We start from the raw sequence: 18875 nt of genomic DNA, 5'->3' as shown, positions 1-18875 counted from the left end.
GCTCGTGCGGAAGAGAACCAATGGCTCGCTTGGGGAGACAGAGGTGGTACAAAAGGTGGGGGTGAGAGAAATGGAATGAGAGAGAAAATACATCCACCACAATTCATTTTGCAAAGAAGAGGAAGCCGTGCAAAAGAGACAGGAAGCAAGCAAGGTGGGAGGCGACTCTGCTTGTCTCAGAAATGGGTTCTTCAAGAGAATGAGTCCCTTTGCATCCCTGGGTTGATTTTGCTCGCCACCCCTCAATTGCCCTGTCGATTCTCCCTTTGAACTCCTGTACGCGGCTAAAGAACGTCGGGAGAGGTGAGTGAAAGATGTCTTGGGAAGCGTGCTGGGGGTGTGGTAATCAAGGGGGATGCTGGGAGCCAGGACTCCTGGGTTCCTTCTGTGCAAAGAGGTAGAAGCGGGTGGGGGTTGATGGTGCACAAGCAAGGGCCTGGGGCTAGTAGGAGGTAGGACTCCTGTCCTGGGTTTATTAGGCTAACCTCGAACGGGGTGAGGATAGGACAGAGGACGTCTGTGTCCTTTAAGATCAGGCGTCGGGTCTAGATGAGGCGGGGACTAGGAGATGGGATCATCGGCTTTATTTAGGAGAATTTCCTGTGCGTGGTGGTGGCAGGGAAGATCCAGAGGAGCCGGCGGCACTCCTGCTCCCCTAAACCCACATACATAATAACCGAGTCGCTAGACCTGGGGGAGGTGCAACTCAAATCCCTCCGAAACGAGAGGACCACTTTCACCCCAGTTTGTCCTCACTGAAGCTAAAAACTACGGTGCGACGCTAATTGCAGAGAAAGCATGTTTGTTTTTAACTTAGTAAGCACGTATGTGTAGAACCTGCCGAAGCATGCTTTGCTCCCTAGCACAGAAGTGATTATAAGCCCTGGCCTCTCGTCTTAAATTTGCTGGCTCCGCTTGCTATTTTATTCACTGGAAAAATGCACTCTGCACGTACGCAGAGGTGTTAAACCGAGGACTAGGAATGTTTCGTTTTGTTCTACTGCCATTCCCCGAAGTTTTTGCAGTTTGGTTATTCCCTGCTTGCAATACCTTCTCAGTGAAATGGGGTTAAAGTCAGTAGCAAGGGTTAAAAGCTGTCATCCCCCCCCCTTTTTTTTTTAGACTCCTATGCCTTGGATAGCTGTAGCTGAGGCAGAAATTCAACAGGATCTTTGACTTGGTGGTTCTTTTCCTTCTGGGGAAAAACAAAAGGCCTGACCGATGCTATCACAACACTTTTGCACAACCCCTTATCCTCTCCCTCATCAATACAGCATGTTTTCAGTTAGTGGCTGGTGTTTGAAGTTTCCCTGAGGCATTTTGCTAGTTTTGTTAACAACTTTTTTTTAGAGCCACTCAGAATTCTTTCACCTGAAGAGAAGCTTTGAATTTCACTTCAAATCTGACTTAAGCTAACATACTGTGGCAACCTTAAACTCAGAATGTTCTCTTAAGCTGATCTTTGTTAAAGCCCTTTTCTAAACTCCCTGTACCCCTTAGCATGTGCTCTTTCCCCTCTCTCTACTACTATAAGTCTCACACTCTCTGAAAAATCTCTACATAATACTCCTTTCTTTTCCTCACCAGCACCCCTTCTCTGTGCCTTGCTTCTTCCTGTTTCTTCACTCATAAGTCTCTCAGCTGCCCCTCTTTCTCTCTGCACCCCATCTGTTAACTCCACTTCTCATATTATTATTGTATATGTGTGTAAATGAAAAATTGGAAAAATAAATAGTTAAAACCCCCATTTTTCTGTCTCCCTCGCCGATATCTCTGTGCCCCTGTCTTTCGACTGTTCCCTCTTTTTTCCTTTCATCCCCACCCCACAGGTTTCTCTCTGCACCTCCTTCTCTTGCTTCCTGTGCGGGCCTAGCGAGGCAGAGCTCAAAAGAGCTGTTGAACCACCAAAGACTGGCTTTAAATGGAAGTCTGATGGAGGACCCTGAACCTCAGCCTGTCACTGCCTGAGCTGGCCTCCTGCTCCTCCTGAGTAGGCCCATTGGGAGGGATTCCCCAGCAGCCAGGCAAGCGCTCCGCCTCCAGTGTTGGATTTTGGCCCGGGCCTGGTGTTGTCGCTGTACCTGGGAGCCACAGAGGGGATTCTGGGGACAGGAGCCTCAACTGGGGGGGGGGAGGCGCTCTAGGGCCCCTCCAAGGGGGTGTCCACAGGAGGGGCAACAAGCTCTGGTTGCTCAGGGTTAGTTGAATCTCGGGGGGGGGGGCTATCCTCTGGACCGGGAGTCTCAGCAAGGCATGCTCATCCTCTTCAGAGAGGGTCTTCTCTGAGTCGGCGTCTGGGTGTGTCCTGACACTACTCCTCCTTTCCTCGCCCCACAAGTCTTTCTGTACTCCATAGAACCCTCTTTTTGCACCTCATCTGTTATGCCCCCTTCCTCTTTCCCCAAACATCCTCTGCACCTCATCTCTCCGATTCCTCCTCCCTCCCTTCAGTCTGTCGTCTTGCTCTGTGTGCCTCCTTCCCCCATTCTCGGCAGTGTCTCATCTCCTTGCCGGTTCTGTGGAAATTGCAGGCAAAGACTTCACCCGCTTAGCCATTCATACCAGTGAAGGAGCCTTGGAGGGAGGTGGCTGTGCAGCTTGGCTGGCAGCAGCAGGCTGGGGAAACTGGCACCAGGCCCATGGTGTGCCTCTGAATCCAGAGAGAGGAAACACGCTCCCACCTTAGATGGTCTCTCTTAGATGTCCCCACAGGGCCACCAATGAGCATTCGGGATTCCTCCAGGGGACCACAAATAGGGACAGGCTGCAATTGTCTCACAAGGCCTTATGTTGCAAGGCAAGGCATATACTCCATTGCAGGGGCAGGGGACTTTAGCTCTCCAGCTGTTGTTAAACTACAACTTCCATCATCATCTGTTGGGAGTTGTAATTCAACAACAGCTAGAGAGGCAAGGTTACATACCCTTGCTCTAGTGCAGGGATTCTCAGTGTTGGGTCTCCAGATGTTATTGGTCTTCAACTCCCATAATCCCCAACCAAAGACCACTGGGGCTGGGGATTATGGGAGCTGAAGTCCAATACCATCTGGGGACCCAACGTTGAGAATCCCTGCTCTAGTGGATGACCTGGAGCAAGGACTCCTGAGTTCTTTTGATCATAAATCGGGGTGGGATATGGGAGAGAGGACCCTGGCCTTACTTCTGCAAGATATGTGGAGAGTCATGGCAGGGTGTGCATGTGTGTATGAATTCCTTGGTTCTCTGGAGCAGTGGTGTGTGTGTGTGTGTGTGGTGTTAACATCTTTGGATAGATACTAGCTCTTAATCTGCCCCAAGGATTCTTACTTAAATATAGCAAGGGGTGGGAGGGTGAGCTGAGGGATTAGGGAGGCATCAGCAATGATCTACTGGGTTAGAGTTCTTGGCAAAAGGGTGGCTCTCAGTATGGGCAGCTATAGGAGCCCCATCCCACCCCATGGAAAAAGAAGGGATTTAATTTACAGTCTTTTTGCATATACCTCATATCAAAATTCTTATTTATAGTCACAGACCAACTCCACATCATAATACAATCCATTCCTACATCAAAAAGAAACAGTATGCATTTCAAAACATTAAAATACATTAGTAAAAACAAAGGGACTATTAGCACGGATTATCATTGTTTTTATTGAAGATGCAATAAATCTAACTGCCTTGAAAGTGATGTTAATATCTTTGTCCTCGAGCAAAACCAGAACAAAAGCATCAGGTGATTTATTGAACTTTCCCACAATGAGTGGGCAAATAAAATGTTCCCTCCATCCTTTATAAAGATAGAGAAAAAAGTAGAGCATGATCAATTGATTCAATTTCTCCTGAATCACATGGATACAGACACTTACCAGAGTTTTGTTAAGTAGATCCTCGGGATAGGTCAAACAGGGTACTTAGACAGTGAGAAAGCTCTTCATTGAGTTGGAATCGGGAGATTAGACAAAATACAGAGCTAAATAACCTATTCGTATAGAATGACTAGCTACTGCGGTATCTATGACCTACAACCTTCTTTTTAGATTTGCTTAGGCTGTAGAATAACCTGAATGTATTAAATGACTAACTGAAAAGCCTAGCAAATTTTATTTATCAGATTTGTAAACCACCCCAAACTTCCATCTCTGGGTGGTTAACAATAACATAAAAACAACTTTAAAACGTACACAAAAACTTAAAACAATTAAAAATCAAACACAGATTAAAACCTACACAATTTAAAAAACTGAAAAAGCTTGGGTGAAGATGTGGGTTTTGAAATGCTTTTTATATCTTGTCAGAGATGAGGAGGATCGTATTTCAGTATGGAGAGCGTTCCACAATCTTGGGGCAGCAACCGAGAAGGCCCTTCCCCCATGTGGCCACCAGGCAAGCTGGCGGCAACTGGAGACAGACCTCTCCAGACGACCTCAATGGGCAGTGGGGCTCATAATGAAGAAGACGTTCTCTTAAATACTACTGACAAAGGGCTCCATTGTTAATTAAACGAAACCTGGTAGATTTAAAATCAATATCTGCAGCCAGTACTTTAAAATTATTAACCCAGCCAAGCTTACTTATTTGCATGAGAAACACAACTTGGTAAAGGCAGTGATGATCTTGGAAACTTTGACCAAATTAGCTCCAATTTGTTAATATTTTTAAAAAACCACATTTGTGTACCACACCACAATTGAGGAACACTCTTAGCTTTAAAAACTTGAAGGTCTGGAGGTTTTAGATGACCTCCACCACATTGGGGGAAACTGCTGCTGAACCTGTTGCAGACTTATTTGTGAAATTGTCACTTATCCTTCACACACATGTTGGGAATGCAGAGGCTTGGGAGCAGGGTCAAGATAATGCCTGTACCTTGAAGGCTTGCATAGAGGAGATAATTTCACCATTTCATGGCTTGCCTTCTCTATAGCAGGGCTGAACAAATTTAATTAACCCTTCAGCTGTTGTTGAACTATAACTCCAATCACCTACATCCACAGTGGACAATGGTCAGGCATGATGGCAGCTTTAGTCCAGCAACAGCCCAAGTTGTGCAGCCCTGATGTAGTCCAGCATCCTGTTTTCCACAGTGGCCAGCCAGATGCCTCCGAGGAATTCGCGAGCAGGGCTTGAAGACAGTAGCCCTCTCCCTTGGTTGCCACTCAGTAACTGCTGTTCAAGGGCAGTGTCCCCTCTTAACAGGGATTCCCAGATGCTGCTGACTACAACTCCCAACATCCCTAGCTGCAATAGCTTTTGCTTGGGGATTATGGGAGTTGTAGTCAACATCTGGGAATCCCTGTTCAAGGGCACACTGCCTCTGAACAAGGAGGTTTCTGTTGTGGCCAATAGCCATGGATAAATCCCCTTCTCCGCCATGGATTTGTATAATCTCCCTTAACAGTCTTCTAAGCCAGTGGCCATCATCACATCTTGTGGCAGTGAGTTCCATGTGTTAACTCTGCATATTTTTTTGGTATGTGTCTTTTGCCTGCCGATTTCATTGGTGACCCCAAGTTCTGTAATTATGAAGGTTCTCAATAACCTCAGGTATAGCTTAGTCTTACACCCAAGATCAGAGTCCTTTCAGTCAAGAACCCAGGTGTCCTGGTGCCCCTGCTTTAACTTACTGGACCATACTGATGTGAAATCCAGAGCCATGAGCTCACCGCCTCCTAAATTGTTTCCCCCTTGACTCATCAGTCAGTTGCAGGGCCAGCTCCCTCTCTGTTGTTTCCAGTACTTCTGGTTCTGGTCTGTGCATCTCATTCTGAGTATCTCTTGATAGATTTGCCAGCCACGATGTCTCCTGATGAAGTGACCTACCTGACAGTCCTCCTTGTCTCCATCCCCATTGGTTTCCTCTTCAAGAAGGCGGGTAAGTGTAAGAACTGGACCGTCAAAGTGAGGAGAAAATATTGCCACACTACAGAGCAGGGCTGCACAATGTTGTTTTTTTTGCTTCCAAATTCAATTTTTATTGATTTTAACAATAGTAATATTATTATTAACAAATAAACAAAAGTGGACTTCCCACACACATCTCTTCGTGGTAGGAAAATAGTTCTTTAAATACAACAAGGGCCGCACAATGTTGACCCTCCTGCCATCGTCCCTGACAAGTGGCTACTGTGGCTGAGGATGATGGGAGTTGTAGTCCAACAAGAGCCAGAGGGCCAAAGTTGTGCAGGCCTGCTGTAGAGCCTCACTGTCAGGGAGAGCCAGGGTGGCGAGAGGGTGTCAGGAACACCAGAAGCTGCCTTCTGCCGAGTCAGACCATTGGTCCATCTAGCTTGGTATTGCCCAGGCTGGCAGTGGCTTTTCCAGAGTTCCAGGCAAGAGTTCCTCCCAGTCCTACCTGGAGATGCTACCAGGGAGGGATTGAACCTGGGACCTTCTGCATGCAAAGCCGGTGCTCTTCCATTGAGCCACAGCCCCATCCCCTAAATTCTGGTGGCCATTCCAGTATCCACCATACTTCAGAGAAATCTGCTTATGCCATCCCTGCATGAAGGCCTCTTTTTGTCCCACTTATATCCTCAAGTTGTTTTGGACTAAACCCTTCATGATCTTGTGATTATATTATACACACACACACACACACGAATATTTATATACCGCTTTTCAACCAAAGCGGTTTATAGAGAAAGAAAGAAAAATAAAATTGTGGTGATTCTCTTTTATTTAGCAGGGGGAGAGCAACTGTCCCTATCCAACCCCAGCATAGCATTCCTCTAGTGGCGGTTGCTGGTACTGGCCTTTATGTTTCTTTTTAGACCGTGAGCCCTTTGGGGACAGGGGGGCATCTTATTTATGTATTTTTCTGTGTAAACAGCTTTGAGAACTTTGGTTGAAGAACGGTATATAAATATCTGTAGCAGCAGCAGTAGTAGTAGTAGACAGACACTAGCAACAGCTACTGGAGGGATGCTATGTTGGGGATGGATAGGGCCAGTTGCTTTCCCCCCTGCTCAGTAAAGAGAATCGCCACTAAAATGTCGACCTCTTCATGTAAAAAGCACACCTGCACGTCAGCCCGACCCAGGAGATGGTACAACCTTGAGTGCACGTGTTGGGGACTCAATTACCGGAGGGTCAAACACAGTGAGAACGGCCTCTCACCCCTACCCCTGCACACACCAGTAGCAGGAAGCGTCTCTCTTGGGTGCAGGGTGGACGTGGAACTTTTCACAGACTCTGGATGTGGCTCTAAGTGCTAGGGATGGCTTCTCCAGGAAGCAGCAGCTTACTGTGGAGACCCAGGTTCAAATCCCCATGTGGCCGTAAAGCTCACTGGGTGTACAGATGTGCACGAACCGGTTCGACGCTCCGTCTCTGAAGTGCCGAACCAGTTCAAAAGTCTGGCAGTTGAGCCAGTTTGGGGTGTGTGCGTGTTCCTTTTAAGGGGCAGGGAGGGTGCCCTTACTTGCCCTGTGGCTTTCCCTTGCCGGTGCTCTCCCCAAAAGTGTTGGTGCAGGGCTGCAGCGTACCTTCTTGCAGCCTCGGTGAATGTCACCACGCCAGCCACACCTCCTGGGAGTGCTCATCCCTAATTGGGTGGTCCTGGATCATGGTCTTTCCAGCCTAACCTACCTCATAGGGCTGTTATGTATAAAATGGGGGGACGGGACTTTTGTACAGCATCCTGAGCGGCTTGAGAAGGTAATGCTTCATGACAATAATAATAATAAATAGCAGAAGGATAAAGGTTAAGCTCTTGAGCCATCTCCATTGCCTGTTCCTCCCCTCACGTGAAGGGTTGCCTGGTCCTGGCCTTAAGAGGAAGTAGGAGAGACCTGAGACATGCACTCTCTGTGGCAATTCTTTTCCCATTGCTGTAGTGTCAGGAGAAGCGGCAGTGGGTGGAATGTGGCCCTCTTAAAGGGACAGGAGCCTTCAGGATGGAGAATTGCATTTGGTCGTGTGGGGGTGGGGTGAGTAAAGAAGGCAGAGCAGTGAGGCTGGAAGTTCTGGTGTGTCCACCAAAGTATAATCCTGCATCTCAATATTGATCTGTTTGCAAGGAGGAAACTCAGAATGAACAAGCACATTTGCCTTCTCTCCGATTTGTTCGTCTTCTTCCACACAGGGCCAAGATCCAAGCAGTTTGGGGGTGCAGCTACGGGGTTCGTGCTTATCCTGGCCACTTGCAACATCCATTCCCTCCATTCTCTCATCACCATCCTGGGGACGTGGCTTATCATTAACCTCTCACCGCGGTAAAGGAGGAAGCTGAGGAACTGTGGTTTGTTTGATCAGCTAGAGCAGGAAATTGTGGGGGTTCTCTTGGAGGACAGGAAGTATTATGTGTTGAAGCAGGGCATTGTGGGAACCAGGTCCTCTTGGCTGTCCAGAAAAGAAAAATGGTCTGGTGAGCTACTGCAGGGGATGATGAGAGCCAGCCATCATGGGTTGCTGGGGCATAGCAAGCAAAAATGGGATTCTGGGGTTCCGGATTCCGGGACTATCTAGCTGTACAGTTTGATGAGCTAAAATAAAGGAGGGCAGAGAGAGAATAAAGGAAGGTTTTTCTTTTAAAGGAGCAAGAAACGGTGAGGAGCATCAGCTGAGAGTCAAGAGTCTTCTGAAAATGGATGGCCTAGTAGACTAAAATATTGGTATTGGAATGGGAATTCAGTGTAGGTTCTGAGTGGGATAAATGTATTAAATTATTTAATACAGTCTCTCTTCTTCCACACCAGGTCATGCCACTACCTGACACTCGGATGGACTTTTTTATATCTGCTCTTTTTCCGCACAGTTGCTTCTTTTGGCTTTCCTGAACCAACCCCTTTCACCAATGCTGTGCAACTATTACTCACCCTTAAGGTAAAGGGTGCTGTGCTTTGTGTTGGGGTGGGGTGGGGTGAGTGCTCTCTAGAAAGCTCATTGCCCATGATGTCTTAATCTCTCTCTACCAGATGGTGAGCTTGGCCAATGAGGTGCAAGAATACACTCAGGCAAAGAAACAGGAAGTGACATCATTTGCCAAGTCTGCCATGATTGGTGTGATCCCCAAAATGCCAGGACTGGTGGAGATACTGTGCTACAGTTATTGCTATGTGGGGCTCATGACAGGTACCTGAGTTACCTAACAGAAAGTGGTGGTCAACAGAGTAAGGTGGAATATGTGTACAGAACCAAACTCCCATAGTGCATCTTGATTTTGTCACCCAAGTTGGCTTCTAAAAACAACAACCAGTTACCATAGCTTTGGCTACTTTATTATCCATGTCCCTTGACTGTAGCTACAAAAACTGATGATAGACGAAATGATGTTCTGAAAGTCACTATTTTCCATTGCAACTTCCTTTCAAAGAAAGGAAGAAGCTAAGATGAGAATGGGAAGTCAAAAGAATAGAGCATATTTCACCTTTGTTCTTTGTCATATCTGCTGTCTTTCTAGCTTGATTTTGTGGTGTGGTGTGTAAACATGTTTGCAGAAGTATACCCATGTCCAAACACATTTGTCATTCTTCCTGTTTGTTATCTTCCCACATCTTTTATCATTGCCTTCTTTTTTAGCTTGTCAGAATAGCTGACAGCTATTAATAGCTAACACACTTTTCCCAAAAACTTCTGCTTCAAACATTAGGGCTAGAAACTTAAAATGAACAGAGGTTTTATAAGTTCTGCTTGTGTCAATATATTCTCCAAGAACTCGTAGGCCTTTGCTGCTGTGAACTTGGGGCCATTATCCTGTGTCTAAACTACATGCACTCCTCATGTTACAAATGTTTGGTTTTCTTATCTTCTGGTCCACAATTCTATTTGTTTGGTCTGAATCCCATTTTTTGTTGTTGTACCTAGGCCCATTTTACCGCTACCGTACTCACTATGACTGGCTGAACCAGCCTGATCCCTCAGTCATCCCTAGCTGGCAACCACTGCTTCTCAGATCCAAAATGATCCCCGTCTTTGGAGCCTTTTTCCTGGTGGTCTCTCACTACTTCCCCCTGGATTATGTCCGAAGTGATGCCTTCTACGAGCGAGGACTTCCTTTCCGCCTTTTCTATATGATGCCCATCTTCTTCGTCTTCCGCATGCGCTTCTATGTGGCCTGGCTCTGTGCTGAATGTGCCTGTATCGCAGCTGCCTTTGGGGCTTACCCAACTACTGCCAAATCCAGGTCAGGTGGAGGACCCACCATGCAGTATGAACCACTCAGCAGGTGAGTCCAGGAGATACTCGCCCTCCCCCTTCTGGGGCAATAATGATACCGGGGGGAGGGAATGGGGGGCAGAGAAGGGGCAAGGTGAATTTCTTTCTAGCTCAGTATTGTCTTCACAGACTGGCAGCGACTTCTCCAAGGTTGCAGGCAAGAATCTCTCTCAGCCCTATCTTGGAGAAGCCCGGGAGGGAACTGGAAACCTTCTGCTCTTCCCAGAACGGCTCCATCCCCTGGGGGAATATCTCACAGTGCTCACACATGTAGTCTCCCATTCATATGAAACTAGGGCCGACCCTGCTTAGCTAAGGGGACAAGTCATGCTTGCTACCACAAGACCAGTTCATAAATGGGGGCAAACTACTTGTCCCATACAGCCCCCTGCAAGCTGCCCTGTTGTTCTGGGGCAAGGCTCTATCTCCAGGTAGGAGGCTAGCTTTTGAGAAGCATTATGGGCAGTGTCCCCTGTAACAGGGATTCCCAGATGTTATTGATGACCACTCCCATCATCCCCAGCTGTAGTGGCTTTTTAGCTGGGGATGATGGGAGTTGTAGTCAACAACATCTGGCGAATCCCTGTTACAGGGGACACTGAATATGGGAATGGAATAATTATGGGTAGTTCAATATAAGCATGCAGATATGGCCATATTCTGCCCTTAAAATGTCTTGTACATATGTTTCTTGAAACCTTATATTTTTGCTATCTACTACTACTATTACTTCTAGTACACATATTTATATACCACTTTTCATTAAAAATGCTCAAAGCAGATTACACAGAAAAACAAATAGTAAAGTTAACAAATGGTTTGCTTCCCAAAAAGGGCTTGCACTCTAAAAGGAAACATAAGGTAGACCACCCATTAGAGGGCTGCTGTGACGGGGGTTGGCTAGGGCCAGTTGTCCTCCTGCTGCTAAGTAGAAGAGGATCACCACTTCAAAAGGTGCTCAGCAACTCTCAGTAGGCAGGCAACAATGTTTTTATAGCATTTGGAGCTTCCAAATAATTTTTGAGGGCAGCATCTCCATAGGTACATTCCAGTAGTCAATCCCAATAGTTACTAAAGCATGAGAACTGGGTTTTTTGTTCTGATTTTGCTTGTTTCTGATTTCCGACAAGCAGATCAGCTGATGGAGAAGCCTCATCCAGTATTACCTATGATTATGAGACTATCAAGAACATTGACCCCCATGGCACAGACTTCTGTGTCAAGGTGAAGGATGGTATGCGTTACTGGAATATGACTGTCCAATGGTGGCTGGCACAGTACATCTACAAGAGTGCACCGGTCCGCTCCTATGTCATGAGGTGAGCAGAGGAATTTGTGGGGAGAGGAGGAACAGATTGCCATGAGGAAAGTGAGGAAGATCTAGGGTAGGGAGAAGGTAGTCTTTTAGGGGTGAGCTGAGAGGTTTGAACTATGAGCTGCTGGGATGGTTTGGGCTCATGTGGTAATGGACAAGGTTCATTGAACAAGGTTGAGGAATGGACACAGTTCTTAGGGGAATGGACAGAAAAGAGGATTCCGGGATAGTGGTGGATTTGGAGACAGGCAGGGTAGAGAATTCTGGGAGTAATGGGGGCTGGTGTGAGTAAGCAACTGGGAGATCTGTGGGGCAGGCAGCACTGAATGAGAAAGAGAGCTAGGAAACACAAGTGGGACTAGTGTGAGAGGTATGGCAAAGCATTCAGTGCTGGCAAGGAGAACAGTGATGTGGAGGGAGTAGTTCCTTTCAGGGCAGGGGCTCTCAGGCTTGGGTCCCCTGATGCTGGACTACGATTCTCCCTCAGGGGAGAAGTGTTATCCCTAGGCCACCTTGCTCGTCCTACCTGCTCCCCCGAGAGGACCAGGAGGAAAGCTGCCCAGACTACCCACATAGCAGGCTATCCATTTCCACTTCCCGCCCTGCCTTGCTCCAGAGCAGGAGCCTCAGTACCTGGTCTGTCCCAACGTCTCTAGGAAGGGAAGGAAGATGGGATGCAGCTGCATCGGCTAGCTGGGGTTTTCTCCTTTAGCCTGCTAAACCTCGTGTAGGCTCTGTGACTTATTTTTTAATTTTTTATTATTGTTAAATTTATACCCCACCTTTCATTAAGAACATCCCAAGGCAGATGACAATAACATTTAAAAACAAGGTTATAAAAGACACATTAAAATATTGAGCTAAAAATATAAAAACAAATCTGATTTAAATAATAATAATAAAATTAAAACACAAGCATAAAAACAGTACAAAATACAAGAAGCAGCAGTGGAGACAATCATCATCACTCCACTGTGATGGTGGAGTGCGAGGGAAATAGCAAGAGAGAGGCTCCCCTTTCTGCCTCCTCCTCGCACCATGAGCTGTGCAAACCTCGGGCAGACTGATTCCCAACCGAAGAAGCAGCAGGACTCTGCAGTGCAGGGCCTGGGCTCCTGAGTGGAGGGGACCCCTGCTGGCCCTTCCTGCTCAGCTGCGGCCCAATATCCCCAAAGGTGGGATTTGGTCACGCATGGAGCAGGCAATGCTGGGGGGCTCAGGCCATCCCATAATTGTCCTTGAAGCCGGGCTGCAAAGTTCTTCGTGGCCAGCATAAGCTGCTAGGCAGGAGACATGGGATGTGGTGAGTCTTTACAGCCCCAAACTACCTCAGTGCCGGTTGGGGGTGAGGAAATCGACACACACAGTAAATGTGAATTTGGCTGAAGGAGTTGGTCTCGGAGGAGGTTCAAAAGGGAGTAAAAGCCCTTTCCCTTCCAGCCCAGGAGAGTCCCCAAAAAGGCATCCACCCATTCCTTGAAGAGGATGGCCTCAAAACAGTGGTGCATCGGCTGGTAACCTCCAGGCTAGACTGCTGCTAGGCGCTCTGTGTAGGGCTGCCTTTCTACATAGTTTGGAAACTTCAGTTAGTCCAAAATGCAGCATCCAGATCGTTCTTTGGGGCACCCTGGAGAGACCACGTTATGCCTGTTCTCACTGGCTGCTGGTATGTTTCCAGGCGAAATATAAAGCGCTGGCTATCACCTTTAAAGCCCCAAATTGCTGGGTTTTACTTTTTTTTAAAGCCCTGCTTTTTTTTATTGGCCTTGTCTTGGGAGCAGATAGGAGGAGCAACTCCACCTATGGATACACTCCCAACCATTGAGGAGAATGACCTTTCAGGGAAGTGCCAACGATTCATTCCCACCATCCTCGGCCTTTGGCCATTGTGGCTGGGGACAATCAAAGGTGTAGTCCAACAACATCTGGGGAACCAGGTATGAGAAGCCCTGATTTAAGGGTTGTGTTTTGGGGGGTGGGGGTTGGCAGAAGAGAGCAGTATTAGAGACCTGGTGGCTGGAATGGACAAAGCAGAGGAGGAGAGGAATTAGCATTCGAAGATCTGCAGTCAATAGTGTCTAGGTTGGGGAATATAGGTTGGAGATATGGGAAAGCAACGCACTTTTGTCAGTGAATTTGATGTAAAAGAGGTACTGATTGCTTCTGAAATTTTTGATGGCTACCACAAAACTTGAAGGGGAAGCAGCATAGGATTCTCGGTAATGAAGTGGGCTAGCAAAGGGTGACAAGGAACATGGCATTCTGGGACTGATGAGAATTTGCAAGAGTGGTTGGTGGATCAGGGAGAGGTCCTAAGTCAGATAAGGGTTTGGCTTGATAGGAGAACTGAAGGATTCTGGGATTGACTAGCCAAGGACAACAGTAAAGCTGTGAAGGATTCTAGTATATGTGGTGGGGTTGACAGAAAGGGAGGGAGGATTTTAGAACTGACTGGCACCTTTCTTCCTAGGAGTGCCTGGACGATGCTCATCTCCGCCTACTGGCATGGGATTCACCCTGGCTACTACCTGAGCTTCCTCACCATCCCACTCTGCCTCGCGGCGGAAGGCGCCATGGAGAGCGGCCTCCTGAGACGCCTCTCTCCCGCTGGCCGTCTCTATGGCGATTGGCTGCAGTGGTTCCTGAAGATGCGGGCCTATGACTACATGTGCATGGGTTTTGTGCTGCTCACTTTCGAGGACACAGTTCGCTACTGGAGCGCCATCTATTACTGCATCCACTTGGGGGCCCTGGCCTTCCTCCTGTTGGGGAAGGTATTGGGGGGCTGGAGAGAGCAGGGCTCCCAGAAGGGCAGAGACGACGCTGCAGAAAATCCTCAGCGGCAGGAGTGACTGAGCTGCAGCGAGGTCGGGGCAAGCCCGCAATAGGAGGTGTGTCTGTGGTCCCTGGAGGCTGGACAACTAGACGGGACTTAACATGACAATTTCTGCCATGCTCCACCACTGAAATGGGCTGGAGATCCAAGAATAGGAACCAGGAGTCGTGCCAACAAATGGCTTTTCTTCCATTCCTCCCAAGCTAGGGAATGTCAGGATTCTGACACTCATTGCCACCTGCGATAACTCAATAGATCCCAGAGTTTCTCCAGGGGCAAAAAAGCCAGAAACCCCAGCTTCTATCCTGTTCCCCTGTTAGATTTGCCTTCCAGCCTTCATTACTCCTCTCACCCCTATTAAAAACAGGGCTCCTAGCATCTCTCAGTTCTAAAATGTCTTTCATTTTTTTCTTAAAAACAAACAAACACCACCTCCAAATTTTAGCCATTCTACAGGGGCAAAACAGGAACTTGCAAGAATGAGCTGAGCTCCATGTCTTGCAAGTTTCCCAATAGTTCCTGGCTGTAATATATATTTTTAAATATATATATACTGCAGTTGTATCCTTAAAAATGTATTTTATTTTTTTGCAGGGGGTGGATTGAGGTTTGCTTCTGGGTGGGAGGTAGGCTGAGCTGCTAAGGGACAAAATAGTATGGAAATGCCCCTGGTCTAGTGTGCCAGCAGATACCTCTGTGCACTGAGCTGTGCAAAACCCTGTCAGACTCTCACCAAGTCTTGAATCAATGACCCCCTCACACACACCAAAGTAGGGGTGAGATTCTTGAGATTCATCCTGCACATCAAAGGATGATACATCAAAACTAAAGCCTTGCTAATGTGCAGGAAAATAGCCATTAAAAGTTGCACCTATGGACCCTATCACATTTAAATGTATCAGTGTTCAACTTCAGCAACAGGGAAGATTATTCAAGCTGGGCAAATTCAGCTTTGCAGCCATGACAAATTGACTGCTGAATTCTGTTCAATGGGACACACAAACACAGGTTTGTGGGGGCTTGAAAAATGTATTGGGAAGCCTTGAAAGCTGGGTTTTACATTACAAGACTCGGATATGAATGAAAATGTAATTTTGCCTACCCTTAGGCTAGTTTCTTTCTGTCCTAAAGAAGAAGTGAAATGGCCTGAATACAAACATACTTTGTAGGCCAGGCTGATTGGAAACTTATCTGAGAAATAAAAAGTTTTGTTAAGACCTCTTCTGTCTGTCCAATTACTCATTTATCCTGCAGAGGGCTGTAAAGGACAAGCCCCTGTCTGAAAAAGCTTTTTTCCTCCTGCAAACTGGTTTGCGGCACCTTGGATCACCAGAGTTCATTGTGGCATGTAATTTGAAAATGGTGTTGATAGCAGTCCAAGAATCCTTTACTGAACACACCAGCTTAACTTTCTTCTACCACTTTAGATCCACCCTATCCCTATCAATAACCTGAATTGATTCCAGAATTCTTTGTTTTGCTTGCCAACCAAAATCAATCAGCCAAATCCTTCTGTTTAATTTGTTTGTGCCAACTTTTGTCAGTACTTGAAGTCTTCAGAGCTCATACTGTATTGTGCCAAATTCATCACTGGCTATTTCTCATGGCCAGTTCCAGCATGATCCATTGTAGGTGTCTGTGCTATTTCAAATCACTGCTTGTGTAGTGATGAGAAGCATTTGAGGGAGGATTAGGCCTCACTTAGAGCAACTGCTGGGAGGGTAGAAATAAAAGGGAAAGCCCAGAAGAAAAGAGCTTTTTTTCTTTAGGTGTTTCTGTCCCAGGAGTGACCTGAGGAAGAAGCTGGCTGAGAAGTTGCTGTGGGAATAGGAGGCCACAGCCAGGGAGGCTGGAGAAAGCAGGAATATCCTTGCCTGTGAGTTATAAGATCGAGACCAGTTAAGTTAGATGGGTGAGGGAAGTTATTTTCCTTTATTGTATTGCTTGAATCTGAGTTGCCAGGTTAATGAAAACTCCTCTCTCTGACATCTGCTTTATGAAGAGACCATTGTTTCTATTGCGTATTCTTGGTTTTTCTTTTAATCTAATAATAAGCCCTTGTTAGTGAAGTGTGCTACTCATTTTGGGTCTGCCTTAGCCATGCGCCTTTAGAAGCCTAAGACTGCCTTTCTAGGGAGGGTTTTTGCCACTTTAGCACCCCCACAATCTTATGTGGAAAGAGCGGTTTGTCCTACATTAAAGTAAAGTGGATGGTGGCAACGTATTGTGAATCTCTTGCAGACAAGGACCCAGTGAACCCCCACTCTGGCTTTGGTAGGAGTCATGACATGTTGCCAGCGTGCAGGAATTAGGGTTGGAAGAAAACCAGAAGAACATGAAAGCATCCCTGAGTAAATGGGAGTGACAGTATTTTTTTTTTCCTTATGGACTTTAAAAAAAACCACCTGGAACTTATTTTTCCTCCTACATAAAAGGAGGAAAATATTAGCTGGTTTTTTTTTGTTTTTGCAACCAGATCAAATCACGTATAAGTTTGTTTTGTTCCTAGCTCTTGGGAAATGATGGACAATCAAGGTAGTGCTAGGAATAAGGGGCCGTGTGTATGGTCCTCAGGAGAAAGAATGTAAAGAGTGCCAATCATGCAGAGGGCATGGAAACCAAAACACTAGCTTCAGGAAGAAAGAGGGAAGGGACGTTGGAGACCCAGGAGCTGGTCTGGGGCCAGATGGGAGCACAGAAGCAATTATCCAGAATACTGGAAGTTCCAAGCGGAACTCAAAAGCATGGAAATGGAACGAGAAGGACTAGCAGTGGGATAGAGGACAGCTGAGTTAGTGTGTGGGGCTGAGATGGTGTGGATTAATAGAGGGATTATTCTCCAACCAACTTCCTCTACAGCAGCAGTGGTCGGGGTGGGGGAGAAAGAAGTTTCCTGAATATAAAGAAGGGGAAGAGGTTGATGCATATCTGTTCTTTCAAGATGGGCCATGCATTAGTTATAAAATACCTGAGGGCACAGTACATGTACTACATTACCTGAGACCACATCTCAGTGGGACACTGTTGGCCATGTCTGCTGAGATGAAGGTGGAAGAAGTGGGCAACTATTGGCTTTTCCAGCAGAGAGTCAAGTTCCAGTTGGGGGGCTCACCACCGAGAATGCCCACCGGAAGTTCTGTAGTCTCCAGAGGAAGTTCAAAGACATACTGGGCCTTGGCTCATCAGCAGAAGCAGACCAGTGAGGTGTGACTAGAGAGGGTGGGGGTGAAGACCTTGGAAGACATGATGAATCTTATACAAGTTAAGCAGTTCCTTATGCATCCTCCAGACTCCCTCTATTAACAGCTGTTCCATTGAGTTCCATGGACCATTACGGAAGCAAGGGAGCTGACTGAAAGGTTCACTGAGGCCAGGTTGAGTTCCAAGTCTACCCAAAAGACGCTCAGAAGACGCTCCAGAACCCTTTGTGTGCCAGGAAGAACGATGCCCGGCCCAGCTAGGGTTAGGGGCCTCTGTACCCCTCACTGTATCCAAGTGAGGGGAGCTTCCCTCACCAGAAGCCTGCCCCACAGATTTACCTCCCTCTCAATGTTTCAGATGTGATGGGGGGGCATCTTAAAAAGGACTGTCCCCAAACAGTGGCCCATAGCTCTATATATACCCTCTTTCAGAGGAAAGGAAAGAAGACTAGACAAGCTCAGAGAGTTTACTGAGGACACTATTCCCCTGGGGAGGAGAGTTCCAGTAATTGTCAATGGCCAGTCAATTGTGGCCCGCAGGGACTCGGGTGCTGACATCTCTGTGGAGCAGATGGCCCTTCTTAACGACCACCCCTTGGCCAATGCACCTACAACATATACACTGAAGGGGCCCATGTAAAGAAGGGGGTGCCCTTAGTGAAGTGGCCTATCCAGATTGGATGCTGGAAAGGTGAATTGGAGTTTGCAATTCGGGATCAACACCCTGTTGCTATGTTGATTGGCAATGACCTGGCCTCGCATGTCTGGGACACACTATGTCCAGGTGAGAAGGATCCTGTACAAGGGGGATTAGAACGCCGGCTACAAGCCACCCATGGTCAGCAAAGACACACACACACACACACACACACACACACAATTCCATATGGAGAAAACAACGAAGGTTTTGGGGACAGTGAAATGGTTTGTTAGGAACAGCTATGGCTTCATCAACAGGATTGACACCAAGCAAGATGTGTTGGACTACAAGAATGCTATAAAGAAAAATAACCCCAGGAAGTACCGTCACAGCGTAGGAGATGGAGAGACTGTAGAGTTTGACATGGTTGAAGGGGAAAGGAGAGCGGAGGTCATCGACGTTACAGGTCTTGGTGGCGTTCCAGTACAAGGCAGCAAATGTGTAGCAGACTGTAATCAGTACAGATGTTATCTGTGGCGCAGAGGGCCTCCCCACAACTACCAGCAAAACTACCAAAACAGCGAGCAAGGAGAGAACGAAGGCTCAGAGACTTTGCTGGAAGGCCAGTCCCAGCAGCACCGCCATTCAGGGGCGTAGCTAAGGGAGAGGGGGCCTGTGTTCATCCCTCTCTCTCTGGCAGCTCTCCAGGGTGAGGGCGATAATGAAGAAAATAGGGAGGGGTGGAGCTGGA

General features: G+C 47.1%; 1 protein-coding gene across 3 annotated transcripts; it reads left to right on the top strand.

Annotated features, from left to right (window-relative positions):
• Positions 1-2: 2 nt before the first annotated feature.
• On the top strand, positions 3-15501 carry MBOAT7 (membrane bound O-acyltransferase domain containing 7). 3 transcript variants are annotated; one of them, XM_053262866.1, is made up of 8 exons: positions 3-303; positions 5761-5850; positions 8062-8191; positions 8675-8801; positions 8894-9050; positions 9783-10143; positions 11267-11452; positions 13919-15501. In XM_053262866.1, the coding sequence occupies exons 2-8, from the start codon at positions 5775-5777 to the stop codon at positions 14298-14300; spliced, it is 1419 nt and encodes a 472-aa protein (XP_053118841.1). In that variant the 5' UTR covers positions 3-303; positions 5761-5774; the 3' UTR covers positions 14301-15501. The 3 variants fall into 3 exon arrangements, with proteins under 3 accessions (XP_053118841.1, XP_053118843.1, XP_053118842.1); XM_053262868.1 differs by lacking the exon at positions 3-303 and adding an exon at positions 343-773; XM_053262867.1 differs by lacking the exon at positions 3-303 and adding an exon at positions 1838-2024.
• Positions 15502-18875: the final 3374 nt, after the last annotated feature.

Source organism: Hemicordylus capensis, chromosome 6, assembly GCF_027244095.1.
Source record: "Hemicordylus capensis ecotype Gifberg chromosome 6, rHemCap1.1.pri, whole genome shotgun sequence".
Lineage (NCBI taxonomy): Eukaryota > Metazoa > Chordata > Lepidosauria > Squamata > Cordylidae > Hemicordylus > Hemicordylus capensis.
This window is presented reverse-complemented; position numbering and strand designations above follow the sequence as displayed.

Excerpts from the sequence above, each read along its gene's own strand:
- MBOAT7 (XM_053262866.1), top strand. The coding sequence starts at position 5,775 with ATGTCTCCTGATGAAGTGACCTACCTGACAGTCCTCCTTGTCTCCATC. Across the intron at positions 8,192-8,674 it reads ATCATTAACCTCTCACCGCG|GTCATGCCACTACCTGACAC; the intron begins GTAAAGGAGGAA and ends CTTCCACACCAG. Across the intron at positions 11,453-13,918 it reads GTCCGCTCCTATGTCATGAG|GAGTGCCTGGACGATGCTCA; the intron begins GTGAGCAGAGGA and ends CTTTCTTCCTAG.